Source organism: Sinocyclocheilus rhinocerous, unplaced genomic scaffold (assembly GCF_001515625.1).
Source record: "Sinocyclocheilus rhinocerous isolate Xijiao unplaced genomic scaffold, SAMN03320098_v1.1 scaffold556, whole genome shotgun sequence".
NCBI classification, from domain to species: Eukaryota; Metazoa; Chordata; class Actinopteri; order Cypriniformes; family Cyprinidae; genus Sinocyclocheilus; species Sinocyclocheilus rhinocerous.
Genome location: NW_015631074.1, coordinates 899,435 through 920,697, shown reverse-complemented (window position 1 = coordinate 920,697; position 21,263 = coordinate 899,435). Strand labels below are relative to the sequence as shown.

Genomic DNA, 21,263 nt, shown 5'->3' with positions numbered 1-21,263 from the left:
AACAATTTTATGATTTCCCCCCCCCCTTGCTTTAAAGACAGCAGCACTTTTCATTTTGATTAGTGACCTAGAAATAGTGAAGAATGTTGAATATATTATTAATTTTGTTATATTTTTACAACACAATGTGCTTTCTTTTTACATTAAAAAATATATATTTCCAGGTTTTAAATCTAAAAATAGAAACCCAAGAGCTGTCTTGACAAAAGTTATGTTTCGACTCAGAAGTAGTACTCAAGTAGTTCGCACTTAATTCTCGAAAACACAAATAAATCTTTTCTAATCATGTCATGACCTACGCATTCTCTCATTCACTGGTGGTCAGTTTCTTCTGTCTTTTTTTTCTTCTGGCTATCAAACCATTTGCTAGAGTCTGCTAGAGAGCTCACTGACCCATGGAAGGATAAAAAAGGGGGGGGGGAACTCGTGCTATATGGTTCAACTGGGATCAGACGATAAGTTTGTTCTTCTTTCTTCAAAATTACCGCATCTATTAATTCAAGCTTCTTCTTTTGCCAATTAAAGTAATCAAGCATTAGCGTCAAACAAAAGTCGAAGCTTTGCGTTTGAAAAGAATAGCTGATGTAATCGCTCTCGGTTAAGTGTGAGATTTCAGACCGAGTCGAAATGCATGTTGTAATCACGCCTACATACCGGGAAAGAAAAAGTCAGAGCCCGCTAGCAGGCCGCGTTTTTTCACTAGATTGCATAACAAAATAAATGGTGTGTGTTCTTACAACCTTCAAGCCAAAACAACACATTGGCCGTGTTCCATTTTTGAAGGCCTGTCAACTTTGCCAAGATTCTGTCAGGCGGCAACGCACACAATGATGCAGATACTCTTGGCTAGTCATTGTGTGATTAGTTAATACACATTGATAAGGTGTGAATTGTTTTTTGTACTCCTGCTAGGAAATAAATTTTAGGGAGAAAAAAAGAAAACGTTGACTAGGGGTGGGTGATATTGCAAAAAATATCATATCAAGATTTTTTTATTTTTTTTTAGAAATATCACGATTTTATCACGATTCTTTGTCATGTTGGTTTTACTATTTTGCAAGTTTTTGCAAGCAAATTTCCCTGTTATGAAGACAAAGCCTTTTAAGGCCAAAGTGGGCGAAAATAAAAATCTTTGTCATTATTTTATCTTTGGTATTAAAAATAAGAACAACGATACACATTACAAATACACATAATACACAAATAAAACAAACAATGCTTTATTTTCAGGTACAATGTATTTAGCAGGAGCATTTAAGAAACTGAATGAACAAATATAAAAATAAAACACTATATAGATTGATTCCTATTAAAGCAACTGCATTAAAGTATTTCAGTCAAGAATAGTGAGTGATTTTTCTGTACATTTTTGTTGTTTTGTTAAAATTAAAGGAATAGTTCACCCAAAAAAATCTGTCATCTGTCTATTAATTCTGTCATAGTGCTTTATTTTTAAACGACAATTTACTCACTCAAAAGTTGTTTTAAACCTGAATGAGTTTCTTTCTTCTGCTGAACATAAATGCTATTTTGAGGAACGTGGAAAACCAAACTGTTGCTTGTTCACAGTGACTTCCATAGTATTTTTTTTCCCACTGTCAAAGTAAGTGTAGACCAGCAACTGTTTGGTTACCCACATTCTTTAAAATTTCTTCTTTTGTGTTCAGCACAAGAAATAAATTAATACAGGTTTGGTACAACATGTGAGTGAGTAAATAATGACAGAAATAAAATTTTAGGGTGAACTATCCCTTTAATGATAGTCGGCAGCATGTTTAATACTGTCCCTTTAAGACCTGCACGCATCCGTTTCTCTCAACTGTTTACTTTCATTTTAGACATAACCAGCTGAGTCTATATGTAAACCTTGTGTGTTTTGACAGTATTAGCGCAAAAGATAACTTAGTTCAGTAATCCGGCGCTGTTTGACAAGCTTTTTAGTGTGCGCGCTTCGGGTGTACGCGGCGCTCAGAAAAAGCGCATGTCAGAACAGCGCGCGAATGAAATGTTTAACCAGTAAGGCTTTAAAGCAGATGCAAATAATGTAATGTTACTTTTGTGATTGCGAATAAATGCAATGTCCTGTGAGAGTAACTCTATCATCGAGTTCAAATTAGATATGAATGTATGTCGTATGCGTTGTACAGTTTTGAGATAGAGGCGCCAGAACTGCAGCTGATATAGCACGATAATACGATTTTTTTTCAAAAGCAGATCATGGAGACATTTTTTTCGTCCACGATCAAAAATCGTCATATCGCACACCCCTATCGGTGTCATATGTAGTACGACGATGAGGTTCAGGTTGTGCATCTGGGCACAGCATGCTTATAAACCATCCCATCCCTGGTTTATTACAGGCTACAGTGGACCACTCGTGTTTTTGTTGAAGAAACCAAATACTTTTATATAGCCTGCTCTGTGGCTGGAATGTTTAAAATGCAAGTGTCAGCGAGTACAAAGAATGTGATAATAAGGTTCACTGTAGTCGAAAATGCTCTAAAGCCCACCAGGTTACTAGTCAAGGTGAGGAAGAATCGGCTGTGGTGGATTTGAGAAAATGATATTCCTCTTTTGAATGAGACTACCATGTTTTTTATAGCTTTTTCCTTGTGAAGTGTTCTAATAAATAATTGTTCAATGCATTTTTCTTCTCTTTCTTTTGACAGTTATATCCCATGGTTTGAGATTTATTATAAGATGCTAAATACCCTTGCAGACTACTTATCAAAACACCAGGTAAGTTAAGGGAATTGTCTTCACATGGAAAAAAATGAGCACAATTACAATACACAGGAATAAAAAGATTTACTCATAAATTTGCATTAAATCTTGTCATTTAAAACGATAATTAATGTGATAATTTATTTAATAATGGATTTATGAACAATTTTACACATCACATTTCATGCACACTTTTTTTTAAACACCAGCTAAGTTAAAGTTGCACATTTCCGAAAATGGTTTTATTATTTACACAAGGATATGCATTAAATGCTGCACTTTACACAATAATTAATAGTTAATAAAACCGTTGTTAAATTATCACTTTTAATGCAAATTTAAATATATATGTGTCTGTGTGTGTGTGTGTGTATATACACATATATATATATATATATATGTATATATGCCATTCGAAATTTTCTTTCAAAATGAGCATTTTTATCAGGCTCCTGTGTGTAGATTCAGTAATTTCACTTTAATGGCAATTAATAAGTTATTTTCATTGCTATTAAAGTGAAATAACTGTAAATAAAACACAGAAGCCTGATAAAAATGCTCATTTTAGAAGAAAATTTCAGACGGCCATTCAGAAGTACCAGTACTTACATAGCATTACTTTCTGGCTACTATGTATAGATTTCTAATTTTAAAGAAAAACGTACGGCACTTAGAGACTTTTGCATCTGAACTCTTTATATATATATATATATATATATATATATATTAAGAACTGCATTAAGTATTAAGTACAATTTCAGACTTTTTAAAACAAGTTGAAGTTGCACATTTCTCACATGGATTTGTGATTTACACAGAAATGTGCACAAATTGTTGCAATTTATGCAAAAATGGTTATACGATTTACACAAATTTGCATTAGATGCGATACTGTAAATCGTTATGTAAATATGAATATGTAAAATCATTCATAATACCATTCTTAAAATATCAAATTTAATGTTAATTTCTAAATAGACTACTTAGATAAGTGAAGAGAAGTCTTCAACTTCACATGGAAAAAATGAGCAAAATGACATCATAATTTATTAAATGTTTACACAAATTAATAAGTACATTAAATGTCAGATGAAAATGTTAGGCAAGTTAGGAGACAAAACGTTAAGTAAGTTAAGAGTTAAAATTTGAATATGTAAACAGATCAAACAGTATCTGTAATAACTGTAAATATTTGTAACTGTAAAAAAAAAGTTTTCTCTGTGAGGTCACTGGTTGATTGCACCATGCCGGACCCCCTATTGAGCAAACGGCTAATGTCACAAATAGCATCGAAATTACCCACGTTTTTGCCATCCAGCTTGTGAGCCAAAAGTGCCACTGCAAAGCAAAGCTTGAGTGTTTTGTTTTGTGTAAAGACAAAGGAAAAAGAAAAACGTCATCTATAATCCATCTCAGCGAAGCAGGCACAGTTGGTTGGTTGCGCTGTGCTTTGCAGTGTTGTTGACATTTAACAGACCGAGCATCGAACAGGAAGTCAGTCCTTATGATATACGGGAAAACAAATTGTCAGGAAATACACTGTGCCAAATCGTGTTTTTTTTTTTTTCTTCTTTCTGAAAGTTTCACAGCAGTAGGAGATGAAGAAAAGTTTGAATTAGGAAAAGGGGATGGAAATATTAAGCTTACATCAAATGAAAAGCAGAGTCTGTGTGGAGCCAGCGTCTAACTGAAGCGCTCGGAGTTTCTCTATCAGTCTGTTATCATTCAGTTATGTGTAACGGAGCCGCTGAAAGAGAAGTGAGGAAGTCCAAGCCTCCTCTATAACTGTAAATATTTGTAACTGTAAAAAAAAAGTTTTCTCTGTGAGGTCACTGGTTGATTGCACCATGCCGGACCCCCTATTGAGCAAACGGCTAATGTCACAAATAGCATCGAAATTACCCACGTTTTTGCCATCCAGCTTGTGAGCCAAAAGTGCCACTGCAAAGCAAAACTCGAGTGTTTTGTTTTGTGCAAAGACAAAGGAAAAAGAAAAACGTCATCTATAATCCATCTCAGCGAAGCAGGCACAGTTGGTTGGTTGCGCTGTGCTTTGCAGTGTTGTTGACATTTAACAGACCGAGCATCGAACAGGAAGTCAGTCCTTATGATATACGGGAAAACAAATTGTCAGGAAATACACTGTGCCAAATCGTGTTTTTTTTTTTTTCTTCTTTCTGAAAGTTTCACAGCAGTAGGAGATGAAGAAAAGTTTGAATTAGGAAAAGGGGATGGAAATATTAAGCTTACATCAAATGAAAATCAGAGTCTGTGTGGAGCCAGCGTCTAACTGAAGCGCTCGGAGTTTCTCTATCAGTCTGTTATCATTCAGTTATGTGTAACGGAGCCGCTGAAAGAGAAGTGAGGAAGTCCAAGCCTCCTCTACACAAACAAATCACGGGCTGAGTACACTGGGAGTCACAGGGGTCGGGAATTAAGCCGTTAGATCCTCGGTGTCATCGACCCGTTCCATTTAGTTTCCCCTCATTCTTCACATTTCATGTTGTTCATTATGTGAAGTACACTCTCTGTATGATTTTTATTTAAGGCATTTAGCAGATGCTTATTCAGTGCAACTTTCAAAGTCGTTTAGCTTCATTTATGAGACTGTAGCGGTCAACAGATGGTAAAACTGCAATTCAGAAAGTTTTCTTTTGGGAAAAGAAGTGCTACTTGATACAAATAAACGCAGTACACATTATACAAACACATAAAAATGACAAATAAAAAGCCTGTAGAATATGTTTCTAAGCAGTAGACACAGTGTATTGTTTAACAGTGCAATAATTTATCTACAAATGACTTTGCAAACAATCGGCACCAAAATTTGCATTAAATGCGAAAATTATGACGATGTTATGTCAGAAAAATTTTTTTGGGGGTACTATTTAAACAGGCATTGGCATTAAATGCAAATATTTATATTAGAAAGAAAATTTTTACAAATTATTTGCACAGAAATTTGCGCACAATTCAGCAATTTATGTACGATTTTTATTTGAATTTGATTTGTATTTGAGAATTTTATATAAATTGTTTTTGCATACAGTTTAAACCGAAATTTGCATGAAATGCGACAATCAACGTTTTGTACCGGTAATTTATACCAAAATGTGAATTGAATGTGAAAATTTCTTTAAAAATGGGCCTTATTCATGAAATGCAAGCACAACAAATGTGTCTAAATAATTAATAAAACTATTTTTAAGTAAATTGTTGCATTCAATTTTGTGCATAAATTTAGATAAGAATGAACTTCTGAACAATTAAAAAAATGTGTTCCCAGTGCTTTTTGCAAACTGTTTAGATAGACATTTGCATTGAATATGTCAATATAAGAATGTTTTTGCTAATGTTTTAAGAATGAAACTATTTTAAAAGAATAATGTTTTAAAATAATAATAATGATAATATGTATTTATGTATGTATGTATTTATTTATTTATTTGCCGGCAGCAGAGTTAATGTAGTTAACTAAATCTGAAAAAAAAAAAAACTGAAACAAGAAAAAAAAATTTTTGTTACTTGAAATAAATAAACATTAAATAAAATAAAATATAAAAACTTATTTACGCTAATTACGGCAAATTTCTCTTTTTAATTTCGTTTAACTTGATGTACTAAAATAACTAAAACTGAAGCTGAAATAAAAACAAAAAATTAATAAAAGCTTATGTAGACTTATAAAAAATAAAAAAAATAAAAAAAATGGCAAAAATAAATAAATAAAAATAAAAAATGGCTAAAATTGTAATGACAATGGAAAATATACCAATAAAAACTGATTACAAATATTAATTAAAAAAAAAAATGTTCCCCTTACAATCTGTCAAAAAAATAAATAAAAAAAATAAACTCTAATACGCATAAATGAATTGTTTGCGTAAGTAAGCATGATCGGGTTGTATTCTGTCGTTGCATTCCACGTGAGGCGGCATTGACTGACGAGGAAGGACAAGAGCGCTGAAGGTTTATGGCGAGGGTAAATGAAGTGTTTCCTCAGGCTGTGTTACTGACCATGCGTGTGAGCATCCAGGCTCTCGTGACAGCGGCTCGCGCACACACACACACACACACATACAAACACACGGCCATACATGCTGCAAGCTCTGGCCACACAGCTAATCTGGGAACTTGCATATAAGGAAAGGGCAATCTAAATATGTGCCTAACTATTCGATGTCAGACCGTGTTTTAACAGCAACGGCATCGCTATTCTCCAGCAAGTTTGAGAGGGTAAATTGCACTCTTGTCATAAAAGCTCGTAAAAGCTCAGCGTTATAATCCTGAGGCCTGTTTTGTGGCAAAGCTTTTCTCCAATGGCTTCTTAAAGCCGCCCGCTCTGAGCAAGGACCTTTGGTTAATTACGAACAGCCAATGTTCGCCATAAATCATCCCTGGAATAATAAGCGTCTGCTGCAGCCTAGCTTACCGTCTCTTAACCTCAGGATCGCTCGTTAAATGTGTGTCAGTCGGATATATTTCTCTTCTGCAGACTGCTGTAGGAATACTTTACGCCGAGCGCTTTAAATCATGGAAGCGCTTTGCTGTTCCGTTGTTTTTCTTTCACGCTCTGGTTGTTTTTTTTTTTTCATTTGTTAGTTTTTCATATTTGTCTTTTTTGTCCTCACAGGAAAACGACTTGAACGACATGTTGGAAACGCTGCACACCCACCCCGTGCCAAAGCCGAATACGCCAGTGAATCTGAGTGTGGTAGGTGCTGGGGAGGGCTGACTCTTTGTTTAGAAACAGAAGTGGGACCGCCAGCCTCTCGCTCTGATAGCAGACGCTGGACCGCAATAGTGTAGATTCAACAACAACTATCTATCTATCTATCTATCTATCTATCTATTGTTCTATCATTCTATCTGTCGTTCTATCTGTCTGTCTGTCTATCTATCTATCTATCTATCTATCTATCTATCTCTATCTATCGTTCTATCTGTCTGTCTGTCTGTCTGTTGTTCTATCATTCTACCGTATCTATCATTGTTCTGTCATTCTATCTATTAATCATTTTATTTATCATTCTTTTTATTAATCGTTCTTTCAGTCCATCTGACATTCTATTGTTTCTTTCAGTCTGTCATTCTATCTATCGTTCTTTCACTCTCATTCCATCCATCTTTCCATTCATCTGTCAATATTTTGCAGTCTATGTCAGGTTTTTTTTTACAGTCTGTCTATGTGTATGTCTGTCTGTCTGATCTTTCCATCTAATCCATCTATATTCTTTCCTTCATTTTTGCAAGAGCAACCACTTACATTTTGCCAATGGGCAAGTAGTGCAGGATCCAGGAAGCAGACAGTCGGTGAGTGGAGAGTGAGTGTGCTGAAGGGAGAGGGATGAAAAGAAGGAGAGAGAGAGAGAACGGGGCACTTCTGAAATTTGGAGCCGCTGCCCTAATCACATGGGAGACAGCTCTCCAATTTTGCCAAATAAACCAGCTCTATTCTTTTTTAAAATTATGGCAAAAACCCATCCTGGGTCTTGTTGTCAGTTTTTTTTCTTTTCTGGAAAACAATCAAACTTGCTAAATGATTCATGCTCTTCCACACTGCTGTATTCTCTTTTCAAATATCAAAAGTTTTTTTTTAATTAAAAGCAAAAGGCAATTATGCTCAAGAAATCTCCTTGATGCTCTGCCCATTAGCCTACATTTATCTTTTTATTTAAATATGGATAAAAAAAATAAACACTGCACCCTTGATTATCTGCTCAAGAACATTGCATTAAAACATCATCCAGTGTTTTTTTTCAAGCTGTAATATTTTAATATCACACTTTAATATCATGTTCTGACTGTAATTCTATAATGTTCTTATTGGAATTTTTACAATATTCTTATTTTTTATATTTTTGTTCTGTACATTCACTAGATGTCATATAGTTATATATTAATATAAATTAATTAATATAATTAAACATTAAATAAACTCTGCTTTATAAAACTAGTTATTGATATATAGTTAAAATGTTATATGTTTTATATTCACGTAACAAGCATATATTGAATAAATCTAAAACATATTTATTTTTCACACTACATTAAAGTAAGTTGACTATATTGAACTTGACATCACTAGTTATAAAGCTTGCTGTTACTCAGGATTAGTTATCAACAATTTGCCCTTAGCTTGTAATCTAAAAGCTCATCAGGTCATCCGAAGGGGTTTCTTGGAATTGTCTGTACCGTCTCCCAGCAGGTGGTGGGTTCACTAATCACCGTCATGTTCTGCTTTAACTTCTCTGAAGTTAAAATGATTGGCAACATGAAATGTTTGTTCGCTATTGGAATTTGGGAAGAGGGTCTTGGTGATAGGAGAGGTTTCCATCAACGCTGTGTGGGCAGTAATGTTTAAATCCGATGTGTGTGTGTGTGGTGTGTGTGTTGGTTAGAGTGGTGTTGGGTGTAGGGTCTGGGATTCTGATCACACTACAGGGAGCAGCAGACAGATCGCGGTGATAACAAGCACTCTGATAATGTGTGATTTTTATAAACACGGCTGCAAAGTGCTGGCCACCGCCAGCTGGAACTGAAGTCCACGACACGGAGGGCAATCAGCTGCTCGGTATGGGAAAATAAACACATGTCAGCACATGAAGAAGAGAACTTGGTCAATCTGCTTTATTGATATCTTCAAACTGTTTATATTCATACGATTATAGCAAAAGCACTCTGGACACACACATAGAGTGCAGATAAATTGTTTCTGACATTGCACAGCCCTTGGTTTGATTGCTGGAGTCATGTGATCACAGCATCCAAGATTAATATTTTAAAGCATCTTTGAGTATTAAAGGATGCTAGTCACACTTTTGTGTAACATACGCAAAGGCAGCAAAAGTTGAACCTATGTGTGGAGCAACAGATGGATACTCTTTACGCATGACGAATCGCGACCCAGCCTTGGGAAAAAGCGGAGCGCGCCACACAGGAAAACAAAAGTGCTAAAGTTAGCGGGCAGCGTGGGATCTTTGCTTCGGAGCCTCTTTGATCCAGACATTAAACTTGCTCGCCTGTTCAAAAGTACGCCTGGCAGACCCCTCTGATACCGTCAGAACAGAGCAGTTGGCTTTTGTACCTTAATAAAGACTTTCTCTCCGATGCGGGGAGCCTCCTCCGGTAGTGTCCACAGGGGATCGGCGTTTGTTGACTTCATGTATCCATATCTGTTGTCTGTATGTATGATGTTAACAAGCGCAGACATAGTTCAGGCCGATCACAGTTTATTTATTGGTTGTGGAACAGACAGTAAGTTGGAGGTTCTATAAACACTAAATTCTGGGAGGTTGTGTAATGGTGACCTTATCTTCATATTTTCTTGTCTGTTTTCTGCAGCATTCATACTTCATAGCTCCTGATATTAATGGACTCCCCACCATACCTGAAAGTGTGAGTATGTTTAACCCAGTCACAAATACAGAGGGCCCAAATTGAAGCCACACTTAATGTGTGAGTGTCATTGCACTACATATCAGATCAAGTGACTATTAGTAAAACAAAGCATGAAACAAAACAAAATCTAAAACAAAACATTAAAAACATGTAACAATACAAAATATAAAATAAAACCTTAAAAGCATAAAACATGAAGCAAAACAAAATATAAAACAAAAGATTAAGAAACATAGAGCATACAAACAGAACATTAAAACAATACATGAAACAAAACAAAACAAATCATTAAAAATGAAACTATACAAAATATAAAATAAAACATTGAACAAAAACATAGACCATAAAGCAAAACAAAATAAAAAACAAAACATGAAACAAAAGATAAAAACCACATTAAAACAAAACATTAAAAACATGCAACAATACAAATTATAAAACAAAACATTGAACCATAAGATAAAACATGAAGCAAAACAAAATATAAAACAAAACATTAAAAAACATAAACATGAAACAAAATATCAAACAAAACATTTAAAAAAAAACATGAAAAAATTAAACAAAACATGAAACAAAATATATAATGAAATTTAATAAAATATTGAATGCAATGGCATTCAAACATTAAGTGTGACTTGTGTAAATACCATAATTCCTCTAAATCAACCATATTTTTTCCTTCTAGAGAAATTTAACAGAGTACTTTGTAGCAGTGGATGTGAACAACATGTTGCACCTCTATGCCAGCATGCTGCATGAGCGACGCATCATCATTACCTCAAGCAAGCTTAGCACTGTGAGTTTCTGCTGTCATTCTCATTTACACATCAGACAGCTTTCATGTTACTTAAAATATTAATACACATTGTTTTTATACAATACATTTAAAATAAGTCTTTTGGGAACCACCAGGCTTATTTTTGTATACACAGAAATGTGTTTTTAATTTGTTTCTAATTAACATGATATGTGATGGACATATTTATTTTTTGCTCCCAGGACTTAAAACTTTTCACACCGGTGGAAAATGCAGAATCATAGACATTATTATGTAGATCTTATTACACTTTCTGCTCTCTTGGGCTACGTATTGCCAACTTCCTCATATGATGCACATCATAATAAGTTGTTTAGATGACCTGCTTCTCATTAATTAAACAGTAAGAGAGAAAATATTTATACAATAATCTTAAACATCTCAAAAAATACTGTACACTGATTCGGTTCTCTCTGCTTTGGCATTTTTTTGGGTGTTTCTCTGGGCTGAAGTCTGTTAGCTTTAAATTATCACTTACTGGATCCCTGACTCTTCCACATATTTTCTGTCTGGCTCTTCTTGCCTGAAAAAGGGAGTGGGCGATTATCGCACGGGGGCGGATGATGGTCCAAACTTTCACTACAGTTGGTTTAGAAGCGGCGAGTGATGTCATTCGCTCTCTATCTCTCTCCGATTCCCCCCCGGAGCATCTGCGGTGCGCTCGCCGACAGTGCCAGAACCGAGGGGCTCCCCTCGGACCCTCTGGCTTCGGAGGAGGCTGTCAGAATGACCCTATCCGTGGAGTATTTCACTCCTCCGGGCTGCCGCCTTCATTCCGTGTGCTCACTGACACGAGGGGTTAGAATGTGCAAATCATTAGTCTCTTGGGTAAATTGTTTTTTTTTTTTTTACTCTCCCATAACTTGATTTACTGTTTTGGAAGATGGGAGCGTGAGCGACCTTGAGTTTATGAAACTAATATGCCAAAAGAGTTACTATGAAGACTAGTGATATTAAGGTTCCACCTCAGTGAAGACTTTCATCATCTCAAATCCCAAAACCATCCATCTTCTTCTCAAGAGCCTTGGGAGTTCCAAGCAACTATAGGAAGACACATATGGTCAATTTTGCAAAGAATTCTTAGACGCAAGTGTAGACATATGGCCAATTTCCTGAATTGTTCAGAGAGGGCATATGACAGTGGCCACAGTGTGGTCAGCCTACTGCTACCGTTTCTCCAGCGAGCCAACGGGATAAAGACAGAGAAGGAAAGAGGAAGAGAGCGAATGCATTATGCATGCTGCCAGCAGACCCTGAGTGTTCGGGCCCCTAGTGAACCTGCTATGTCAGTCTAGCAGAACATGGCTGCATACTTGCCTGTATTGGAAAGCAAAAGAATAAATCATGATCTAACAACAATGCATCAGTTGACTTATTGCTGTTTTGTGACCAGAGGTAAGGAGTACCACTGTTTTAAAACCGTGTCGCAGGCTCCGGGATGCAGCCGCCCATGCAGTCTTGTCATATGCCAGTATAATTGTGCTGCATCAGGATCCCTCTAACTAGTCAACTGGGAGGCCCTGGCGTGTTTCATCTGCGAGACCCCCTTGGCCGGGCCCCGAGTCTTGACAGCCGCCTTCTCATCATGCTGTCAGTGGTATGCTAACAAGACCCGATCCCGTCTTAGCCTGTGGTGCTAGCCACTGAGGTTCCTTTTGGCCTCACACTCTCCGCTTTTTTACGCTCTACTCAGCAATGCTGTCTTATTTTCGTTCCTTCTTCAAGCATCTCTTTTACCACACCTTTAATAGACATTTTTATCTTCCTCCGGCACTTCCTGTTCTCTTCTTTGTGGTATCATGTTGCAGTAGGAGGTGGATTAGTGGTGTTTGGTGCCCTGCGCCCTACCTCTACCTTTTCTTTTTTTTAATGCCACCTCCTTGTTAGCGATACACCTGTGTTGGCGCCCCGCTTGGAGCCGTGCGTTTGTCAACAGGAGGGTAGAGTGAGGCTTGGTAATTGGGAAACAAGGAGAGGGCCAGGGGAGAGAAGTCTCGCAGGTAGCAGGAGTCAGCGCAGACTGTGGCGCTGTCACCCTTGTCAGGGGGAATCGCACCTCTAGTCTCCAGTCTGCCCCAATCACAGATTCCACTGTGAGCTTTGTTGTGCTTATCAAAGAATTTTTTTTATTTCTTTGTCTATTCTTGGAGAAGTTGCCATGGATATTTTTGAACCCCAGCTTCTCCCTAGATGTAGGGAATATGTTCGTCAACTTGTTTACATAGACAGGGTTCACTGGAAAGGTGTTACAAAGCATATCTTTATACTTCATCTGTGGAATATATCTCAGCAATGCAAAATGGTACAAATGTACTCCTAGAGATGAGTGTGAATGTGGTTTGATTGTGAAGTGAGAGTGCTGTGACTGTCACCTGATTGGGCAAATCCCAAGTTCGCTGAACCAAGACAGCAAGATCCTTCTTTTTCCTTTCTGCTCAAGAGAAATTTGTAGGTCTATTTCAGGGCTTCTAGTGTGCTGCTCAGCAGTAAAAAATTGTTGCTGATCTTGTTAGAGTCTTTCAACTTTTGCCATGTCATTTTTAATAAACAGGAGTTTAATGAATTTTTGAACAAATCAGCTCAGCCTTGAGTGTCAGGATTTGTATGTGTTCTTAAAGAAAATGTTCTGGTATATTTAATCTAATATTTTTGGGTTGCACTTTATTTTACAGTATGTGCACTTACATTTACTTACAGTGTATGTACCTAAGAAAGTACTGGGTAATATACGGTATCTACATGGCCTAAGGTTAGGTTAAAGGCTGGGACACACCAAGCCGACTTCAAAGAACTAGTGGCAACAAAAGCTGATGGTGTTTTCGCCTCGTGTTGGCATAGTCTGGATCAAAAAGCTGTGCTTGAGCACACTGCATGGACTACAGCCGACTGCAAACTAACACGTGCGTTCTGTGCCTGCGTGAGAGGAATTAGCTGTCTGTATCAGTAGCTGTATCAGTATATCGTATAAGGATATACGAGATATACGCAGATATACGAAATGTAAACGTATTTTGAATATCAGTTATGTTGATAACGTTCTTCATTTTAAGTGGCTCGTGTTATGAAAATATTTGCATAATCTAATGATTGGGAAAGATCATGTAACATTAGAACAGCCTTCTGTCTGTGCCGCCTTCAATTACTTGCCCGTTTTCATCACTGTCGCTTTCATTCTCGGGCACTGACTCCTTCACTAAACTGAACATCCAATCAGAGTTCTCACTCACCTGATGGCCCCGACGCTGATTCAACATGTTGAATCTGGCAAACTGCTGCCGACGTGAGCTCGATGAGTGGAACACACCAAACAAACTATCCCAACAGACGTTGGCCGACGGCCGACCAATCAGCTTAGTGTGTCCCGTGTTTAAGGAGTAGGTTCAGGATTAGTACCTAGTTATTACCCAGAACTAGTCTATCACTTGTAATTTGCATATGATAACGTAGTTTCTTTTAGGCATTTTTTTTAGATATTTATCCTCAAAAAGTGTATGTCTTAATGAAACAGTTGTAGAACTGACGTCGCATTTGTTGGTTTTCATGTAAAAACCCCTTTTCACGAAGGATTGTTTTATGTGTTCTTTGGGATTCTTTAGAATGGCATTATTGTTTTTTTGGGTCTTTTATATTTCCAAAGACGGATCCCTTTGTATAATAGAGAAGACCCCCACTTAACACGTCCCCAGCACGCTCATTACCGCTAACGGCAGAGGTAGCTCACATGTCTCGGCAGGATCCAGCCCCGCATCCAAACAACCCGTAATCCAGCATTTGTTCTTGCGGATGACTTCTTCATTTAAAGGGGTCCTATTATGCTCTTTTACAAAGTCTTGATCTTGTTTTGGGGGTGTACTAGAACAAGCTCTCATACTAGGTTGTTCGAAAAACACATTATTTTTCACATATTTTACATTATTACAACACCTCTCTCCCCAGACGTGATAACACTCGTTGCCTTCTTTAGTGCAGCTCAACCAGGTCTCGTCCCATTCGTCAATATTTGTGATATCACAAATCCCGGAAAATATGCGTTGTAGTCCAAACGAGTCGTTCATTGTAGTTTTTGAAAAGTGATTTCTGTTAAATAAAATATCTCCTTTTGAAGTGAACTTTGAGCTTTGTAACTTTGCAGATCTTTTTTATGCTCAAACAGCTACATTACAGACTTACTAAAGTTGAAAAAGTGAAAAAGCATAATAGCACCCCTTTAAAGGAATATCAAGCATACCTTGCCTTTTGTGGCCATTTGGCTTTCTTTTCATTTGGCATGTCTTCATTAATTATTCATAAGACCGCCAAATATTTTGTTGGGAGCAGCACTCCAACAGTGAATTGTGGGTACAACTGGAGATTCAATGGCAGCGATACAGTTATTCTGAACTTTCTCTTTAATTGTCACAGAAAGGAGGTCATGACTGATTTTCTTGCAGGATCGCATACGCTGTGATGAATCTCTCGTTTGCAAGCAAAACAGCTCATGTGGGAAAAATATCAAGAGTTAATTTGTTTTTGAATTCCACCTTTTAAAGTTTATCTAGGTTTCGCCACCTCCTTTTCATGCCCTCGTCTTGGAAAGAAGACGGCACGACTTCACTTTCAAGTCAGGAATAAATCAAGCCAATTGGGCTTGTCTGCGGACATTGTTGAATTAATTGGAATGCTCCATTAGGCTTTTTTACCCATCTCTACATGGTACGGAAGGGTTCCCTTCTAAGAAACTAGACGACAGTCTTTTCGCACAGTCAAAGAAAAGTGTTTATTTGCAGTGCGATGACCTCTCAGCATGATTCATTTATTGGACCTTGAGAAAAAGGGTTCTCGAACAGAACGGGTCTCAAAGCTTTGATATCAACCAAACTTCAGTTGGTGAGAAATGCCATAAATATTCATTTCTTTCTTCTAAATTGCCCGGACGAAATTAGATCTGTCACAACTAAAGCTTTTCCTTTCTTTTCAGAGAACTGCACAACAAATTTGCATATGTTATAATGCACGGCACTAAATTACTGTTAATTAAAGCTGTGCTATTTCTTGACTCGATAGGTCACGTCTTATCCAGAGCGGTTGCGTTCGACCACAATGTCACAGAACTCAACGAACACAACAACAACAACACTCAACCAGCCTTACCCATCACGGACGTATACAGAAGTGATTCAGGATTATAGCTGATCTCTTTGAAGCTAGCTGTTGTGCCACGGCCAAGCTTGGTTGGTTTTGGTGGTCAGTTGTGATATTGTGTGTGTCAGTGAGCAGGGGGGTCTCTTGATACTTCCGAGCCATGGTTCACACATTACTGGAAGCTCCAATTGTCAAGACCCCTCTTCTAGCCCCTACTCCCCATGGTATTCCAACAGCTCACAGTCTCTCTTGGTTAACTCATGTTTCATTCTTTGGCAATTTGCCCTAATGAAGTCCCAGAGGAGCCTTCAGACCTCTGTTCTTTTTCCATATTTAATCATGTTATTTTAATTTGGAAGATGAGGAAGCTCCGGCGTGTGCGCGTGTGCCACACAGGTCATTACAGCTGCTAGGTAGCCATGAGGGGGAATCAGGGTGTGGTGAGGGGTCACTTGGGTGTTCACTCATTAAACATCCACACCAGCATCGTAATTAAGTGTTCGCATCTTGTAGAGTCTGATTATTTACTGTGTGTGTGTATAACAGTAATAAAGCATCATTAATTTTGTATCGCCGCTACACATTTGACACCTTGTGCTTTGGTGTATTTTTAAGCCCTCGATTGATGCCCTGATTTTGGGTTTGAACCTGCGCATTTAACATCAGAAAAGCGAAAAACAAAAGAGCATGTTTAATCGGCTTGTGATGTTAAGATAAAAAGAGTAACTGTCTAATGCTGCCTGCTCTCCTGGCCCACAATAAACGCAATCCCCTTAAGCGTAACGCATTAAACGGTGGCATATGAAGAAGCTCACATGTCTGTTTTTTTCTTGTCGTAGTTAACTGCATGCGTGCATGGCTCCGCCGCCATGCTCTACCCTATGCACTGGCAGCACATCTTCATCCCTGTACTTCCTCCTCACCTGCTGGATTACTGCTGGTAAGAACTGTGCTCGTCTCACACACTTACACAAATGTCTCACTTATATCTCACTCAAGCTTGGGCTGTGCTGCGTTAGAGCTGTATGATTTTGTGCTTTAGGCATTTTGAGTGAGTTTATCAAGCTTTTACATTGATGTTTGCTTTGTACGTCAGGAATTCACAGAAATTATGTTTTCTGCGCTGATTGCAGGGAAATCTGAAATTCTGCGGATTAGGATCTGACTACATACTTTGTCAAAACCATTATCATCTTAAGCCAAAATATTTAATAACGAGCACATATTGGGCAGCAGGAACTTTCAGCAGTCAGTTCTATGGAAATCTGTTGCTTTCTGCTTAATGACAGATATTGATATGTATTTAATATCATAAAACAGACATAGATAAGTCTGACTAATTTGTTTTATTTGTTTATTTATTTATTGTAGATTAAATGTTTTAAACTATCTGTCTATCTATCTATCTATCTATCTACCTATCTACCTACCTACCTACCTACCTAATACACACAAAATATTTTTTCAATTACAATTTTAAATAAATAATTTATATATAAATATGTAATTTTCTTTTACACAATGTTTCACTTAAAAATTCCCTTAAACTATAAAAAATATTTTAGTTCAGGAAAATGAAAAGGTCAGACTTCTGTTAATCTGCCAAGCAGGTACATTCTCAAAATTCGGCCAAACTTTAGGCCATTAATTGGCTTGGCCGATATATTGGTCCTTCAGTTACATGGAGCTTCTGAACAAGCAGTACTACTTTCTGAAATACCCCTCATCCTAATGAATATCTTTCACCATGTCTGAGATCCCAAAGGGTTTATGAAGGACATGATTTATTAGCACTAATGCCACCACACAAGTCCAGCATGCAAGCTCCTTTTTTTTTTCTTTTACCCATCAGGAACATATACGGCTTGAGAGGCAGACTGATTTCCGTATGCCGACTGTGGTCTAAAACCGTGACCACACTCTTAACTTACAGCCCTGCTCTATAGCTACCAGAACACCCTATACCCTTAAATTGACGGACTTGTGCTACCATGCTTGACACCAGAGCTCCTCAAAAAATATTTATGGTCGTTGATATAAATGCAGCTTTAAGAGTAGCGCCGTTTTCCAGTCCAGCACAGACATCCGAGTCGATTTATCATATTTTAGCTATCTAATTATACAAAAAAAGCATAATCATATTATAAGGCTGTGCATCGCTCATAATGAGCGCTATTAGAAATGATGGGAATTAGGCTGTCATAACAAAGTTACACTCGCGGACAACAATGACGTGACGGGGCTCACCCCGTGCATATGCGTGCGCGTTTGCGTGTCAGCGTGCCTGCATGTCAGTTAAATCCGTGGCCTTAACAGATGCAGCGAGGGAGACTGCAGCTTATTAGCCACATAACCTGATTGAGCGAGCACTAAATATCTTCATGGAACATGATCTTTACTTAATATCTTAATGATTATATATTTTTGGCATAAAAGAAAATCGATAATTTTGACCCCTACAATGTTTTTTTAGCTATTGTTAAAAATATACCCAAGCGACTTGGGTATACTTGGTTTTGTGGTCCAGGTTGATATAAATGCAGCTTTAAGAGTAGCGCCGTTTTCCAGTCCAGCACAGACATCCGAGTCGATTTATCATATTTTAGCTATCTAATTATACAAAAAAAGCATAATCATATTATAAGGCTGTGCATCGCTCATAATGAGCGCTATTAGAAATGATGGGAATTAGGCTGTCATAACAAAGTTACACTCGCGGACAACAATGACGTGACGGGGCTCACCCCGTGCATATGCGTGCGCGTTTGCGTGTCAGCGTGCCTGCATGTCAGTTAAATCCGTGGCCTTAACAGATGCAGCGAGGGAGACTGCAGCTTATTAGCCACATAACCTGATTGAGCGAGCACTGTAGCGGCTACCCAAACCTATCTAATTACACGGCCCTGCCTCGCCCCGCTCAAAAGTGACGCTCGCCAATTACACTAATCACCTTCAGCGCTCAAAAGCGCTCGTTCCGGGAAACGGCCGAGAAATCTATTAAAGTTTAGCTCGTGATGCATGCCCCGTCAAAGATATGTCAATTTACGGCGATCCTTGTTTGTTATTATTGGCATCTGGTGTTATATTTGTTCTCTGTTACTTTTTGGAATTATTAGTATTTTTAAAATGCAATAAAGCATTTTTATGTTGCTAATGACTGTGGTTTGTCTCTGTTTCCAGTGCACCCATGCCATATCTGGTCGGAGTTCATCTCAGCCTTTTAGAGGTACGTCACATAAATCCACTGTCAGCAGCTGTTCATCATCCTTAAAGTGTTTTACGAGACGTTTAATCAGAAGCACTACTGCTACCAGTCGCAGCTTTCCGATATTACATAAACCATCGTTATTTATTTACTTTTTCACTCCGGGTCACTTAAAACCAGCTGTCCCTCTGGATTCAAACCATCTGAGATGCTAATAACGCCCATCTACTTTGATGTATCATCGCCGAGTGCGGGGAAACCAACAAAAATTGACACATTGTTTTTTTGCTTTTTATCTCCCCCCAATCCGGCTGCACGTAATTAGACCAAATCAGCACACGGGCCGCCATAGCAGCGACTGTCAAAAATGACAAACCAGAAATGTTTTACACACTTGGCTGTTTCCCCCACCTGCACTGGAGGAATAATTATTGGATTTGTCGCCACTACCGTGACTACCATTATGTGGAAGCATTACACCGCTCAACTCAGTGGTGCTTCATTCAACATGCCTGAATAATTTTATTATTTGGTTAGGTATTATGTATATATTTCATAGTTAAAATAGTTGCAACACTGTCACAAATAAATACAAACATATAATGAAATAAAAAACGTTGTGTGTGTATATAGTGGGTTTTCTAAATTATTTATCGATTACTGATATCTGTAATGAATATTTTGACTCTTCAAGAATGATTCTGTGAACTTTTGTGGCTGCATATATGAATTTGGAGTAGGTTTGTTTTGTTTTAGAGAAAATAACTCAAAAGCTTCATCTGGTTTCATTTATGAGAATCTGGTTTTTGCATTGTTAACTCAGTCTATTTAAATCTTGCCTGCTTAGTCTTTACGTATAGGTTTTGATATTGTTGAAGGAAAAAAAACGTATATAATGTGCTCTGAATTTGTCTGGAATTTAACACTGAAAATTTATTTTAGCCTCACTATATTTTTATACAGCAAAAAAAAAAATGTTAGTTTATACAAATGCTTTAAATAAACTACTGTTGAAAAGAGTATTTATATATCACATATAGGCTATTAAAATGGTTACAGGAAATAGGAATAGGCAGGGTGGTGTGTAACAAAGTGTGTTGCGTTTTCAGAGAGTAAAGAGCAGATCCCTGGAGGATGTGGTCATTCTGAACGTGGACACAAACACCCTGGAAAGCCCCACAGACGACCTGCACAACCTGCCCAGTGACGTGGTGAGTGTTCCTAAACACACACACGTTTACCTAGAAATCTGTTTTTGTATAAACCTAATTACCTCATTATTTCTACAGTTATTACTATAGAATATTAAAGAATAATGTGCATTTTTAGAATTAAAAAACAATATTTACTTAGAGCCCTTCTTCCAAATGATGACATCACTAGATGTTCCCAAAATGAGGTTTTGTCAAATATATATTTTTATAATATAATTTTTATTTAAAACTAAATAGTTTTTTTTTTTTTAATTGAAAAAGAAAACTTTTTAAAAAATGTTTTTAAAACATATAATATAAAGTATATACATTTAATATAAATATAAAAAATTACTTTATGAGGACTTCCCCAAGTGGTAAGTTTCCCCTAATTTTGCTTTACTTTAAAGGTAAAATTGTTCCCAGAAGTTAGTGAAAGTAAACCTACACACACTCACACACTTACATTACCGTTGTCACTCTGTTTTCTTTTGTTTTAAGCCCACTGTACACACACACACATACACACACAAGAACATGATTGTCATTTTCTCCCGTTCTCTTCTGGGAACGTCTTTGTTCACACATTTAAACAAACTGTCTTTCTCTGGTCAGAGGAACACACCGCACCTCTGTCCTCTCATCATTAGCAGACGCAGCCGCGGATCCCCAAAAACCGCGCTCCGTGACTTTAAACGGCTGTCGCAATTCGCCAGCCATCTCTGTGAATTTCAAACTCCTGCCTTCATCTCTTTTTTTTTTTTTTATCTTTTTTTCTTTCTGCCTGCCCAGTGGCACA

At 37.4% G+C, this 21,263-nt stretch overlaps 1 protein-coding gene across 1 annotated transcript in view; it reads left to right on the top strand.

Annotated features, from left to right (window-relative positions):
• The window catches only part of LOC107741568 (DENN domain-containing protein 1B-like), a 69,579-nt gene that overhangs the window by 10,511 nt on the left and 37,805 nt on the right, over window positions 1-21,263 (top strand). Inside the window, exons 4-11 of the mRNA XM_016554321.1 lie at window positions 2,670-2,739; window positions 7,358-7,438; window positions 7,978-8,037; window positions 10,069-10,122; window positions 10,814-10,924; window positions 16,906-17,006; window positions 19,247-19,292; window positions 20,381-20,482. Of these exons, the coding sequence (XP_016409807.1) occupies window positions 2,670-2,739; window positions 7,358-7,438; window positions 7,978-8,037; window positions 10,069-10,122; window positions 10,814-10,924; window positions 16,906-17,006; window positions 19,247-19,292; window positions 20,381-20,482 (625 nt within the window). The remainder of the gene's footprint in view (window positions 1-2,669; window positions 2,740-7,357; window positions 7,439-7,977; window positions 8,038-10,068; window positions 10,123-10,813; window positions 10,925-16,905; window positions 17,007-19,246; window positions 19,293-20,380; window positions 20,483-21,263) is intronic.